Below are 15,796 nucleotides of genomic sequence, written 5' to 3'. Positions count from 1 at the left end.
TCATTACACTACCAGGAAGGCACTCAGACTCTGTTAAGTACGGTCTGCAATACCACTGGTTAGAGGGTAATCTTACATCCTACCAGGCACTGGGAATGGGCCTCTGTTCAGGGTGCAGCGTGCCAAGCAGGTCTCATCTGCGGAAAGGTTACCCCGTCGTAGTCATTCATGCTCTTACAGGAGTTTCTTAAAAGAAAACAAGTATTAACCACGTCTGCTGTCAAACAAAAAGGATGTTCACATGAGAACCTCCTGCTGAACTCTTAGCTAAAGGCGAGGACACACAAGTGGTGCAATTGCCATCACTGAGTGGGAGCTGCCTCCCAGCTCCAACGTCACAGTCAGACAGCGAAGTTTATCCTGCGGTCAAGGGACCTGCCATGTAGAGCACAATTGTGTCCTGAGGCCGCACCAGCGCAGCCGAGGGCTGGGCCTGCTCTGGTTCACTGGTCTGTGGATCACCAACCCCTTGATGTGGAAATGGACCTCCAGTCAGGATCACTGTGGCACCCTGGAGAGACTGGTAAGATAATAAATTAAACAAGACAATGTATAGACCAAGAAGGGATCATAGCTACTTAGCTACATTTGGAGAAAAGCAGAGTTCACAATTGTTTTTATTTATGCTTTTTATATATTAGATTTGGTAATTTATCTTAAACAGTCTTTTAGGGTACATCTTATTCTTGAAATTGCTTCACTCTTAGCGGCTGTTAAGACAGGAACATCCTCAGACATGTACTGACAGCCAGTAGCAACTTATTTTTAAAAGGAGTATAAAAATTAAGACTGACACGTGTATGGAAAACTGATTGAATAGGAACAGCTTGTTTCAGATAATAGCATTTTAACACAAGACTGGAAAAGGACTCATTCTCTCTTTCACTGATGAGTATCCAAGTCTCTTCTCTGCTGAAACCCTGCCTGGAATACCTGGGTTCACACATATTTAAAAAATGAAAACCACAAACATCTACTTCAGTCCCTGAGCAATCTGAACTCATTTGGGTGCCATTTCAAATCAACCTTTCAAAAGTTCACACAATTAGAAGCAGCTACATCATTTTCATTTGTTTCACTTTGGAAAACTAAAAGCTAGAAATGCTGCTGCATGTTTGATTTAAGCTACTTAAAATCAGGAGGTGACATAACCATGAGTGTCAGAGAAGGTACTAGTGCAGCAGCAGGCTAAGAAGTAAGATCAAATTCCTTCTTGCCTTTTGCTAGAACTGATGGCTCAACTGTTTGCTTAATCCAGCCTCAGTAAAAAGGTTACAGGTGCTAATATAAACTAAGAAGCAGAAGAGTATATTTCATAATTCTATTTTAAATGAATTATTGATGTCCCTTTTAGGATGGATAACCATATCTTCAGATCCTATTTCAGTCTTAAATCTACTTCGTAATATTGAATGTATGCTATCAAGGAACGCCGAGTAGTAGTTTAACTTATACTGAGTGCAACTGTTAGACACAGTATGATGCAGTATTTTCATATTGCTAGGTGCAGTAATACAGATTTATCTGCGTAAACAACTTATTTAGCTTGCCAGGATACTGTAAACTAGAGGAGGATTTAATCTCACAGTTAGCTGTTTTGGTACTCATCTAACTCAGAGGGGCAGACGCAGAAGCCTAGATCGATAAAGGCAGGCTCAGCACAAGTCAGCACCTGTTTGTACTTGACAAGGAGGCACTGGCATTAAAAGAGGCTTAATCCTTTTAGTACTGATTGAAAAGAACTACCAGCTCCTCACATCTAACAACTTAACATCTCCCACGATTTCCACTACATTAATCTTTTCCAGTTGTTTAAAACGATGCTTGTACTCCAGAGTGTGAACACCATTAACTGCAACTTTGAACTGGCGGGCATCGCAGAAAATAATCAGCTGAAAAGCAAGAAGAGAAACAGTTCTAAGTTTTGAGCTCAGGTTAGACAGGGAAAACAACCTGATGAACTAGCCTAGACTTGGGCAAGCCCTGCTTCTGTTACAAAGAAGGCTTCATACAAAAGAAATATCTTTCAAAGTGGAACTTCAATAAAATTAATAGAATCACAGAATAACTCCAGTTGGAACAGACCCATTAGGATCATCAAGTCCAACTCAATTCAAATTCGTTCTGAGCACAGGCTGCATCCTGGCAGCTATTTAAAAAGAAAACTGTCATTAAAACCAAGTCAACCCAAATCTCTCCTACCTATGGTCCCATTTAATCCTAAATATTCTCAAAAATGCAGGAATGGCAATTTTACTTAAATCTTTATTAGTGACATGACATTTAAGCACTGTTTTGGCAGATTTACCAGTTCGATGCTATGTTTCGGTCAATCTTACCTCAAAGTACATGCCTGGACTGAAAGGGAAATTGGCAACTTCCTTTTCTTCTTCTCCCCAGCTGTCATTAAGGTATGAGTTTCTTACAAATACTTTATTTTTCACTCGGGGGTTCAGATGTAACGCAATGTCCTTTGAGTCACTTGATTTCAGATTTATCGCAAAGCTGGAAGATATTTTTTAAAAGTTTACTATACCAAGCATTTGTAAGAATGATGTCCATGAGTCCATGCTATTTATCAAGCCTAGGCCTATACTCAGAACTGCTCTGGAGCCAGGGCTCTGAATGACCCGAAGAACCAAGCAGGCAGTTAACATGCAACAGTCTCCTTCACGCAGAAACCTTCGCTGGAGGCAGCAAACGTAGGACATGACCCTGCTAGATCCGCTTCCTCACTCACAGCTTTCTGCTCATGTCTCAGCAAGGAGCTATTGAGCCAAGCGGGCCAAGTGCTGCTCCCCTACAGCACCAGGAAGCAGCATTCTCACAGAAACCTACAGTGCTACTTGCTCTACCATCTCTTTCTCTTAACTTGAGCAGCGGAGAGTGGGAAGCTTTGTTTTACCTAAAGACATTCTGTTCTTTCTGCCAACAAACCAGTTAGAGGCCAATAAAAAGCCTGAGGATTCTCTCTGTACATTTAAGACTGGGAGGACACCACGCACACAAAGCGTCACTGTGCAGGTAGCGCAGCTGTGCCCAGGCTGAATGAACACTCTGCCATCTCAGACAGGTCCACAACACAGGGCTCATAAAGGGGAGTTCTGGAGAAGAGTGCTCAGACAGAAGAGTCATCCAAATTCAGATGAATGCTTCAACCTAGTGGCATTTGAAGAACTATTGCTCCTCCAGGATTAGCTCCAGCTGTCAGGTTATTTCCCTTCTTTGAGAAGCCTGGAATTGCCTAGTCCAGTATGAAACACAGCAACAGCCACACTTCCAAACTGTGATGTCCTCTTTTTTGCTGAGAAAAAGGAACATCTACAGCTGTGTGAACTGAAAGACATTAAATAACTTACAAACTCTATAAAAATCTATACATTTAAAAGCACAAAGAGGAAACAACCTGCAATGCTTTAACCAACACCCAAAACCCTCTTCACGCTTGTAAATAGTCCATTCAGCACTTGAAATGTGCTAATAAGCTCTTCAGGCCAAAGAAGGAAAACAAATGCTACTATCCAAGTATGAATTATCCTGTCCAATTTAAAGTCCATTCAAACTTTGTTGATTAGTTTTCTAGGCCTTGGTTTCCAGTATTAATATGAGCTCTGAGTGCTGTTCAGCCGCAGGGAAGGTCTGCGCTCTGAAGAAGCAGGAGCGCGATGCATACACACAGCGTAAGAAACATGCTACTCTTCACTTGCACTAATTACTTCATTTTTAGGCATGTTTCTGCAGAGCCAAAACCACCCTTCAAGCAAAGGGCATGCTGAAGCACAGACATTCCTCAGCTCTATTTTGACCATGTTGCACTCCACTTTTTTCTTTTCTCCCATCTTTAAATCATGTTGGGAAAATGTCTTCTTTGCTACCTGTTGTTCCTAATTTGCTATTAAAACTATAGCTCATACTCCCCTACCAGCTTTCATCACTCAGCTGCTGACAGTTAGGGACCTTCCTGCTTCTACGGTCCCCAAGGAGGCTGTCCAAGAAATGTTGTAACATACAGCATCTGAGTACACCGGCAACTCATCCAACTCACTTATTTTCCACCTACTTCTGCCAGTTCCCTTACTCTTGGATCTCTTCAGAATAAATGCTGCCTTTGTACAATGTGTGTGCTCACACGCCTTGCACAATGGAAACCCTGAACAGACATGCAACCTTGTGAATGAAGCAGATTTAGTAGGTAAGACTCTCAGGTTTTACCTTCACTTTTCACAAGTCCTCTCTAAAGTGGTGACCGGCAGGTTCCTGAGAAAACTGCCCTGTAGTTTCAGACGATTCCAGATGAAAAGTTGCAAGTGAGTAAGAACATACTGAAGCAATAGAAAAGCCTACTCATTCTCAAGAGTAGCTCAGTTAAAATAGCAGAAAAAAAAAAAAAATCAGTAACACTTACGTCTTTGGGTTTTTATTCACTTCTCCTTTAATGGCAACTGTGCATCCTGGATGAAGTGCAGTATCAAGTTTCCCAACATAAGGAACTCCCTGGAAGAACACCACCAGTAAAATTTTTTACTGTGACTTACGTTTTTCAATATACAAGCTGAGCTTTACTATGGCAGGAAGAAATTTGCCCTATAATTGCAAATCTGCACTTATAGCTAAACTTATTCCCACCAACGTGTCCTGGGATACTAATACTATAGTGAGATAAACTTATCAATGTGTTGGGTTTTTTCTTTAGACTACCACCTTGGGCTCAAAATAAACACTATTTACGACTACTTCTGCCACCACTAATGGTGGGAGGGGGAAAAAAAAGTAAGCATGAAACTCCCTGCACTAATTTACATTTGTATCACATAATTATTCAGAGGCAGACATCCCGACCTCTCCTCTCTGAAAGCTTCAGTTACGCTTCAAAGAATAAGACTCATGCTGGGTGTGTAGTCCCACAGTTGCATAAGTACTAGAAGTAGGGTCACAGAGTATTCTGTCTTCCTGGCACCAGTTCATAATGATAGATAGTGCGAGTATTCTATTTGCATTTGGTTTGGGGTTTTTTTTGTTGGTGGTTTGTTTTTGTGGTTGGTTGTTTTTGTTGTTGTTGTGTTGTAAGTTACTTCCATCAGGGAAAAGGAGTGAATGGAGAAGTCCTTCTCCTTTATTTTTTGTTGAAGTCCACCACTTGCAAATGACAACATTGCATGTTATTTGGTTTTCAAAAGAAGACTGACAAAGGTAGACTGTCAAGGACAAGGCAACTAAAACCATGGCACTCGCTGCCACTTCACCTTCTCCACAAATTCTATTTGTATACATTCCTGGCTTCCAACCCCTTTTCAGTTTTGCAAGAAGATGAGCACTCACTCTGTCTATGTGCCGTGCTGGCTGGGTGTGAGTCCCAACCCTAAGGTGGGATGTTTGCATCCAGCCACCCGAGGTGTATATGGGGTGAGCATGGATCTGTCCGCAAGAGGAAAATGTAGCCAGACAGGTTCTGAGATATCCACATTAATATAAGGCCATTTGGCATACTATGACTGCAGAATACTTGTGTTCTGCAGGTATTTCCAAAGGTGGAGAAAACTAAGTATGCTTATTTGAAAAAAGTCCTTAATGTAATTCGGTCATTTAAAACTTCAGGTATGCCACTTTTTATGGCTGTGGATGCTGCATTTATCTTTTGGGTTCTCTATATACAAATAGCTTCACATTTACTAGTAGCACCGAACAAGATTACTCTCTACAAAACCTCACTGATGATCATCCCCCAGAAGATTTTCAATTCCCTTGTTCTCTGCATATTTTTTCAGGAATAACTGAGATGTTTTTATTTTCATTTTTTCTACTCTTCACATTTGCCACAAGTCTACACGAGACACTTACAAATTGTGAACCATCTGGCATTTCTCCCTATAAGAGAAAACAAACAACATCAACTATCTTATCAGACAAGAGGGAGATTCATTCAGCTTCTTACAGACATACGTACATTTTCTGTGTTTATCTTTGTTACTCCTAGAGATGATGGCTGAGAGCCTTGTAAAGACTGCAGAAAGAGAGACATTGGGATGTCACTGCTAACGTCATAGAACTTTAACATAAAGTTGGTTTAGAACTGTATTAACAATCTGTGCTGCTTGGAAGGGTGAACTGTTAACATGGAAATCTAGGGCTATGGTAAAGACAGCCAAAACCCTACAAACTGAGGAGAACAACAACTGTTGAAGCCAAATAGAGATTTCCAAAGACCACCCCACTACAGTTTGAATCTTTATTTAACAGTCAAAGCACTGTTTAACCCCTTAGCATCTGAGGGTACCCACCAAGCTTTCCTCACTGGGGTAGGAATACCAGCAGGGCAGGTCCACGCAGGTGTCCTTGAGAGCCCTCTGCATCCCTGTCCATATGCCATGGGAGGGGCATACGAGCAATATGGCCATGCAGAGATACAGTTCCAGCCTCGCCCTGGCAGACTGTATCTTCAGCTTCTTTATTTCAATACAAGCCTCCCTCTTCCTCCTCACAAGACTATATTAGAAGCAAAGCCAAAAAGGAAAAAAATCGCCCTTCTCCACTCCTTTCTTCCCCAAAGGATACAGCATCAGCAACCATAGACTAAAACAACTCTTTTGTTCTGTGCTTGGGACAGAAACCAACCTACAGCACCTGCCTGCCCCCAGGCTCTTCTCAGAGTCAGCCTTCCAAGATCAGGACTCAGACGGCTTTGAAGTAACATTATTCTGGCAACATGCCCAACACCAAGTGATGGGGCCCACAAAAGTCTGTATATAAGCTTTGCAATGATCAGTGAGTAGACATATATTTAGAGTTCAGACTCCATTTTATTCAGGCCCAAATCTCCACCTTCTATCAACACAGTTATATCAGTCTGCTGACCTGAGTTAGACCTGACGTTTAGCAGCAAGAGATACAAGCTTTGCCCACAATGTAGTGAGGATGGGGCAGAAGAGACCCAGAATATTACACAGGACTAGGTAGGCTGCCTTAGTGAGTGGCAGGAGGAAAGGGAAAAGACATTCACCTTCTGCATCTCCCCCAAATTTCTCACCTGCCGTTTCTGCTCTAGAAGTCTCACCCTTCCAGAGAAGAAACGCCCCTCCTTCTGCACAGGGGAGAATACATTGTTCATCTCCTCCCTGTTGGTTTACTTTCTCTAGCAGAGCTGGCAGCCAAGAGGATTCACAGCACTCCCTGCACTTTAAATCCACTGCAGTTTGGTCCAAGTGCAAGTCAAGCCACAACGTCTTCAAGAAAGGACACCTCTTCTCACTCCCCAGAAATAAACATACACTCCTACTTTTTATCTCATTCAAGAATTCAGTCATTTTAGTAGGAAAAACAGGATTATGTGCACAAGCAGTTCCAGCTGCAGCTGAACTTGGCACTTGGAAGCCCAGCAACAAGTTCCAGCTGTAGCTGAACTTGTCACTTAGAAGCACTGAATACTGGAAGTTCATTTTGGAGCTTATGCAGTATTTGAAATGTGTAATCCTTTCCTAGATCCAGTATCCAGTAAATTCTTACACCATTTGCCCTGTTAACTTTGTAATCTGCAAACTTTGTCACCCTTTTGCCCCTAAGCTCAAGACTAAAACAGGAAGACAAAGATCCTCACATGAGACTCACATGTTGAAATGCGGGGAAAAAAGTCTTGTTATTGACAATAAACTGTGCAGCTGCTTTTCTTTACTTCCTTTCCACTATAAATCCTACTCTGCAGTTTAGTAAGACAGAAAAGAGGAATCAAACAAGTCAGCCGTCTATATAACTTACATTAGAAACAAAATCTATGCTTTTGATCTGCACTTTGCCATATATTCCAAGTGTATCTATCCTTTCAAGGCTAATTCTGTGGTTGTAGAGCAGCAAGTGCTTCTTGTTTACAGTCACCTAAAACGACAGGAAACAAAACAGGAAAATTGTATTAAACATACATTACACCAGCCAGGTATCATATTGTATGTATATATCTCTGGTTTACACTGGTTTGGTACAGAAGCAGCGAGCATCCTAGAAATTTCAGAGCAACTAAGCTGAGCTCCTCCATGATTCAGTCTCTCCATCACTACGAGGGAGATCTGACTACACTAAAATCTGCATTTCACAACTTTTATTTCTATCACCTGACCATTTACCAGTGTGGTGTTACCAATCTAATAGAATCTATTTTTGCAGTTCAGCAGAGCAAGACAGACCTTGTATTTTATCTCCAAGAGGACTGTCCTACACTAGTCACAAAACAGGTTTATCCTAAGGTCAGCCCTTGGTGCATAAGAAGGGAAGGAAGGGTGGAGTAGCCATTAGCCATGGCAGGAAGTTACTTGCCTACCCATTCAATTTAGAAGGAAGCAATAAAAAATTAAAGGCCTGATTTACACAGCACCTCCATAAAGAAAAGCTTCTAAACTTTTCTGTACTTAGACTATACCTAGGTAACAGAGAAACTAAAGCTTACAACTATTTATTGTAAATATCATATACAAAATACCTCTGTTTTACTGGCCAGACAACTGGCTATGGAGAAAGCATTGACCCAGACTCACCTGGAATTTATCCTTTAAAATCATTATTATAATCTCAAATGAATTCCCTTTTTGAAAGGGCATCTCGTAAGTGATCTCCTCCCAGCCCCATTTTTCCTTCTCCAGTGTGTTGCAGACAATGCAGCCAGACCTTTTGAACCGGGGGTTGAAATGAAACGCCACATCAGCTCGAGGCTTTATACTGCTGCCACACTGTAAATCCACCTGGAACCTAATCATAAAAATAAGACAAACCACATTCAGCTCCGTCTGTCGAGAAATCACCTAGAAGTTCAATCCACTTGTGGAGCCTTAGAACAGGCAGACACAATAAGTGTTGTTGGATAAGGAAAACAAACAAACAGATATTTGTCCAAGTCCTACACATTTGCGAAAGGTTCTCTCATGATTTATTGCAATGAATTAAAATACTAATCATGTCATGTCATGTAAGCTCCTCACTTAATGTGTCCACCACCTTCCCTCCCATCATCTTCAGTAGAATAAACAAATGAACCTTGGGTAAAGTCAGGGAAGAGAACCCCCGTAGCAGGCACACACACTGGTTCATGCCTCCTTATCCCAGTTTACATTAATTCCTTCATGCAACACATTCAGTTGTCAATTTTGTTAGTCTCAGAGAACCTCTTTAGACAAGCAAACATATGCTATGACAGCAAAAAAAATGGCCAAAGCAGGCAAAGCAGAAAGAGAGAAGAGAGGATCAGCAGAAAGCAAAAATCAGTTCATCCTCCACTTCTCATCACAAAGCTTTCCTTAGCCACTTAAGCCTGTTTTCACACTGATGCCACCACAGGGATTTAGATCAAGCCTTTGTGTGCCATCAGAAGTAGGACCCCTGGAAATATTTTATCCGTTATACTCTTGTTCACATGGTGACACTGCAAAAAGTGACACTGCAGCCACTACCTGTCTGCATCATCAGGAACAGTCCCATGTATCACAATCAGCTGTCCAGGAACAAGGCCACCAAGTATCGTCCCAACATAAGGAATGATCTAGAAGAGGGGAGGGGAAAAAAAAAAAAGAATAACGTTTCAAACAACATTTTGTGATGGAGGCAAAAAACCCCACAATAGTTTTAAAAATAATATCCTAATAATTATGTGATGCTCTAGCACACTAAAAGAAACACAACTAGCATTTCATTTAAAAGAAACAGAAGAAAAGCACTACCCACCACAATGTGAAGGAAAAACCCCACAGATTTTCATCTGTGACAAACAAATTTCTCAGAGAAAATTAAAACTAAAATTTCAGGCCTCTATTCCTAGCTCTCAAACGATGAATGGCAATATTTTATTGTCTCGCTTTTCATAGACTATAAAGAAGATTAACTTCAAATTAGGCCATTGCCCAGGGCTGACTTTTATCAGCCCTTTGCTGGTAGCAGAAGGCACCTTTCGGAACCCTCCTGACTCCAGACTACAGCACCTGCCTTTTTGCTTTTCTTGCTCCATTTTGGAAAACACACATGGGGAAAGAAGTGACTAGGGCAGAGAACAGAGTGTCTTCTTAGTAAAAACTACATGACAAACACAACAAAATACTCCGTCCTAATGAGCAGAGAACCGCAAGGTGCACTGAAATAGCCCCGTCCAGGGGTCTTGGGCTTCATGGTACCTACAGTACGCAGCCCAGCTCAAAGCCTGACCATCTTTGCTTCCCCATTAATAGCTGGAGAAGGTAACACATGCACATTATGCTAAATTGAAATGGCAACACGGTAGGACTTGTTGGGTCATATGACAGGACACGTCTCTTAAAATAAAAGCCCCAAACACCCCAGCACGGCTCTCTGACCAAAACCCCCTCCTGACCAGCAGCTGGTGCACCCAGGACTTCGGGGCGGGAAGGGCAGCACCTTTACAGAAAACTGTGGGAGTCACAGGAGACTGACCTGAAAGCAAAGCTATAAGTCTGCATCTCATCACCTGTGCTTTAGATTGAAAAATGAAGTGAATGGTAGCAAATATCACATTTGATCTGGTTAACAGACAAAAATTTCTACCAAGGTTGTGTTTTGTATTTTTCCCCCAAAATCCCTGATCTATGGAAGAGCGTATAAGATTTTAAAACCTCTTTGAAACGAAACATCAATTGCAAACAGGAGATCCAGTAATTTAACAACAAAAAATGAACAGACTGGAAATTCTGCTCTTGAATGGAATACTGGACCACAAAAGGACAAGTTGAGATTTTTATTTTTTAAATATGTGCATCATCACGCAAAACAAGAAGATATAAAAATGGGATGTGTTCACTGACACCTATTCTTGTGAATTTGTGACGAGGGAAGGGGGAATGACAGCAAAAATTGTCTAAATCCAGAGCGTTGATCATTTCTGCCAGTATATAGACATCCTTTTCTCCTCTCTCTCCACTTTCCTTCTCAGCTACCCACACATTGCACAAAACATAATTTGCAGTCATCTTCTACATCAGGTAAAACAGACTTAGAGAATTTGCTTCTCAAGCATAAGCTCACAAATGGTCAAGTTGGTTTAAGTTTCACGTGTTTTTATTGGCTTAAGCAGGTGCAGTAGAGGAGAATCAAAATGTGAAAATAAGCGTTAAAAGTGAAACAATAAATACGCTGAAATCCCTTTGCTTACTGGTAGTAGCTTGGTTCCTTAATATACAAGTTGTACACAAGAGGCTCAATTTTATTGAAATAATACCAATAAATAAGAAAAAACATATCTTGATTATTTTAGTTCTAACACACTGCTTCTGAGGGACAGTAGCTCTGAATAATGCAGAAAAGTAATGAATTACGGGTTCAGTCTCCAAAGATGAACCAGGGAAACATACAGACATGGGCCAGGGATGTTAGGACTTAACTACTCTAGTGGATCAAAGTTATTTATCCCTGGAAGAGCAGCTGTGGCAAACAGACTTCTTTACAATCAAAAGGATGCATTTATTTAAGAGAAAAGAAGGTGGGCCCAGCAACTCTTCAGAACCTCAGACATGGAATCTTCAAGGCCATAACAGAGCATTTCCTGAATGCGATATGTCTGACTTAATGAGGTTTTGTCATCACAGAATGTGCCTGTAATTCCCTCACGTCTCAAGACATTCTACTAATTTTTCATCATTTATTAAGAATAATGCTTGTGACATCACACAATCTACCAGCATCCTGGCTCTCTTCTAGACCTCAAAAATAACTTCTGAAGCCATTTGGTCAATCTCATTTGAGTTTGAGAGGTCTTGAAGTTTAAGTTCTTTCTAATATCTGCCAGTTTCCACAAAATAAGAGGACAGATTATGGTATTATGGAGGAAAGGACTGTGATAACACAGCTTTCATCCAGCTTGCTGGGTAGCAGATAGCTGTCCCATCAGAGGGAGCATGACAACATTTCTTGTCAAATCGGTGGAATAAAGGGCATAAAGAGGAAAGCAGGATGTTCTGGATGATTCAGAACAGTACAGTAGTGACGACGTAAGTCTCAGACTCAAACCTGTAAATAAAGTTCTTAAGTTTTGCTGCTCATAGAACAATTCTCTGAAAAATGGAAGTCTTCATAGCCTGCCCTTCTCCATCCCTATTAAGTTGATCTTGTGGTATCACACAGGTGACAGAATCACAGAAGGGCTGAGGTTGGAAGAGGCCTCTGGTGTCAATGCCTTACTCAAAGCAAGGTTGGATAGAGCAGGTTGCTCGTGGCCTGTCTGGAGGCTGTCCTGAGGTCATCAGCACAATCATTCCCCCAACTCTGCTTCCATATTCCAATCCCAAATACTCACTCTTATTCCTACTTCAGGCCCTTGGCCCCTAAACCCTCGTTTACCCCTTTACATTCTCCAGCCTGATCTTGCCACCCATCATACTCACCAGTCCCCTCGCAGCCACCCAATTTTGCTGAATTCTTACTCACTCTTACACAGATTATTCGTCCTAAACAACTCCTAACCCTCCTCTTCACACCTTCTCTCCCACCAAAATCCCTATGTACCAACTTTCATCCTCCCTTTCCATTTGCAGTTCAGTCCTTCTGCCTTCTAGTTAATCTCCACACAGCTTTCCTTACTCTCCCAGCTGGGTTCTTGTGAAGAAGGTTGAAGCTATTCCCCTGTCATCCCTAACTCTTTCCACTTCGCAAGCAGTGAACATATACTGGGACCGAACAATCAGATTCACTGAGGGCACAGGTGTGTATCAGTGCAAACTGCAATAGATAAGGAAGTCCTGTGCAGATCTGTGCTGCTGAACACATAGATACTGTACAGACTTTAATATTTTTTAAAGAGTTCTAGCATGAAATGTTAAAAATACTGTTCCGTGCAGGCTCAAAGAAACTACCTTTTTAAAGATACAATGAAAACTACAGCTCCAGCCCATCCCTTTAGCTACATGCCAGTGTCAGGCTGCTGTCCCAGATCATGAGAATACTAGACCTTCTCAGAGAAAGTCTCCAGACTCTAAGCTAGGCAAACAACATTCCGTAAAATTCACTCTCTGCAATTGCAGAATTGTGTTAGCTCAAGTCTTCCCTACAATAAGGGATTTAAGGTAAGGTATCAGCTATCAAAAAAAAAAATCAAGTTTAATTGTTCAGACTGTGGTTACAAGTACCACCACCAAAAAAAAAAAAAAAAAAAAAATTAAGGCAGCCAGACACCACCCACGTTTACAGAGAATTAGGAGAGAAAACAGTGCTTATCACACTTTCACCTTCAATCCAGCACATTCTGGAAAAATGCCGGACATCCACATAAACTGTGTATGAAAAAGGATTACCCTCCAAGGCTGGCAGAACCTCCTTCCTGTTTCGGAAGTCCTGTGCATGAAGCATCCATTTGCTTACAGCGTAATTTCTAAACACCATCAGCTCCCAGTGTCACCTGTGATGTTCTCCTTTGAATACCTGAGCAATGCAAAGAGTTCTCAGTAACGTCCCTCACTGTGCAACACAGCAGGAGTACTAACTATTGACATAAACCAGCAAAGTCTCATTTCCCAAGGGAGAAGTTGTTGACATGAGAGGGGAGTTACCGGGTTACTGATTGTCTTCTGCGGTCCATTCAAGGACATCATCTTCCCTTCTCTATTTAAGTTTTTCAGTTCTGTGTGACCACTGCTGGAGCACATTTAAAGGACTCACGGGTCAGGCAGCACCAAAGGAGGGATTCCTTCAGAAAAAAAAACCCAAAACTTTTAATTAGGAAGAAAAAAAGTAACACACAAGGAATGATGCAAACTTCTTTCCTTTCCAATAAATTTGCTGGAATTTTGGAATTTTTCTGCTTTTACCTTACATAAAGTTCAGAGATACTGGGCAAACACACAGCAAGGAAGCAAAGAGTGTTTCTTTCTCCAACACATACAATCCCTGAACTCCCCACATGACTACAGAAGTTTGTAAAACTTGCATTAAGTTCACAGCATTAATAAGAAATTTTAAAAACAGCTTGTGAGTATACCAAGCTACACTGTAATGTCTTTGGCAAATCTTGCAATGATGTGACCAATATTCAGGGCCCAGGAGAATCTACTAAGTAGTTATTTCTTGTACATTCTGAAGAAACAAGGCACACATGCAAACTGTGTGGTGATGACAGGCAGACAGGGAAAAAGTCAAAGGTGAGGGTTCTAGTACCATTGCTGTGTAACAACTGCTATCAACATTATAAAAAAAAAACCAAAAAAAACAACAAACAAAACACAAACACAACAAAACAACCACACCAAACCAAAACCCCAAGGTCCATGACCTGTTCCACAGGGTCCAAGGGTTAATCTTCTACAATGATTCAACAAGAGCAGCTCATTGCAACATCTGGCTTATCTTGTGGGAGATTTGAGCCAGAAGGATATTATTTCTCCTACTTAAGACTAGTGCCTAGAATGCAATTCAGAGCACACAGGGTGCCTGCGCTGCATAACTGTGTTGCCCCTTCGATCTTCTCATGAAATACCATCAATTCACAAAAGGAATAAAGGCAGGCGAATTTCATTACTTTCATTTTTAAAAGGAGAAAATCAAGCAGACCAGGTGGAACTATGGCGAAGTGCCGGGTTGAGGGTTGTTTTGATTGGTTACTAGTTTTTTATTGAAAAGCTCACGATAACAAGGCAAAGCTGCAATTTGGGCTCTGCCTGACAAAACAGGAGATGGACACGCAACTGCGAGGTTCTGCTGTAACCTGTCAGGGGAAGCACTGTCGGTGCGTGTTACACCAAATCTTAACTCTGCCAACACCGCCAGGTAAGGTTTTCTTATTATACTTTTAGAACTGGAAAAGATACACCTGCTTTCCTGTTATCTCACAAATTGCAAAGCAGCTGAAGAACCTCTTCAATTAAAAAAAAATAAAACAGGAAAACAGGCCAAGAACCAGCTACTAGCCTGTCCCACTGTGACATGCAGAAAACGTCTTTCATGAGGGTAACTCTGGTTAGACTTCATGATAATCAAAGCTAGCTTTTACATCAAGGCAAACAAGACTTCTGCAGAAAGAATAAGCGAGGTACTTTCCGGATATCTGAAGCAATTTAAGTACAAAACACCAGTGGGGTCCCCCACCCCCGGCTATAAACCCACCGCTACAAGGCGCTGGAAGGACACGGCACCAGCTTCACCAGGAAACCGGGGCCACTTCAGCCCTGAGGCGCTGCGGGGACGCCCCGGCTGCACCGAGCGCCTCCTTCTGCCGGGCCCCCCCCGCCCACAGCCGGGCCGTGCGGGAACTTTTACCGCCCGGTTCCCCCCTAACGAGACGCTCCCCGTTCACCTGCACAACGTAGCTCGGTGACTAGCAGCGCCCGCACCCCCGCGGGCTGACGCCGCCCGGCGCTGCCATCGCCCCCCGCCGCCCTCAGCTGGCGCCGCTCCGCGCCCCGCCCGGCGGCTTCCGGCCGCCCCAACGTCACCGCGCACGGACACGGTCACTGCTCGGGCTCGAGCCAGTCGGAAGCCGCGGCGCAGGGGGCGGCCCTTTCCCGGAAGCCGCGGTCCGCGGCTTCCGGGAAAGGGCCGCCCCCTGCGCCGCGGCCAGACAGCTTCCTCCGGTCGGGATTGTCGCAGATGAGCGGAAAGCAGCCGTGTGTTTTGTTGAAGTAAAATAATAATTTGACAGAGCTAACCGTGGTTTGACAAAGTTCGACGAGTTCCATGGCAAGGTCCAGCTTATTAATTACTGCATGGAGGAAACATACAGAGGAAAATTGAGTTAGATTCACAAAGACCGGAGATGCTGTGGGGTCCAGGTCTGATTTTGGGCTCAGGAAGGTTTCAAAATGATCCCAAGAGGGAGATTAAGACACAA

The 15,796-nt window shown here is 42.5% G+C and overlaps 1 protein-coding gene across 2 annotated transcripts; it reads right to left on the bottom strand.

Moving 5' to 3' along the window:
* Positions 1–101: 101 nt before the first annotated feature.
* On the bottom strand, positions 102–15,422 carry LGALS8 (galectin 8). 2 transcript variants are annotated; one of them, XM_065630474.1, is made up of 10 exons: positions 15,263–15,422; positions 13,524–13,660; positions 9,429–9,517; positions 8,520–8,730; positions 7,750–7,866; positions 5,945–6,001; positions 5,839–5,865; positions 4,406–4,494; positions 2,340–2,505; positions 102–1,892 (listed from the first exon to the last, which is right to left on the bottom strand). In XM_065630474.1, exons 2-10 carry the CDS (start codon positions 13,617–13,619, stop codon positions 1,743–1,745), a joined length of 1,002 nt encoding a protein of 333 aa, XP_065486546.1. In that variant the 5' UTR covers positions 13,620–13,660; positions 15,263–15,422; the 3' UTR covers positions 102–1,742. The 2 variants fall into 2 exon arrangements, with proteins under 2 accessions (XP_065486546.1, XP_065486547.1); XM_065630475.1 differs by lacking the exon at positions 5,945–6,001.
* Between the last annotated feature and the right edge of the window lie 374 nt (positions 15,423–15,796).

Source organism: Caloenas nicobarica, chromosome 3 (genome assembly GCF_036013445.1).
Source record: "Caloenas nicobarica isolate bCalNic1 chromosome 3, bCalNic1.hap1, whole genome shotgun sequence".
Taxonomy (NCBI): Eukaryota; Metazoa; Chordata; class Aves; order Columbiformes; family Columbidae; genus Caloenas; species Caloenas nicobarica.
The sequence above is the reverse complement of the archived record's forward strand: the minus strand, read 5'-3'. Positions and strand labels throughout refer to the sequence as shown.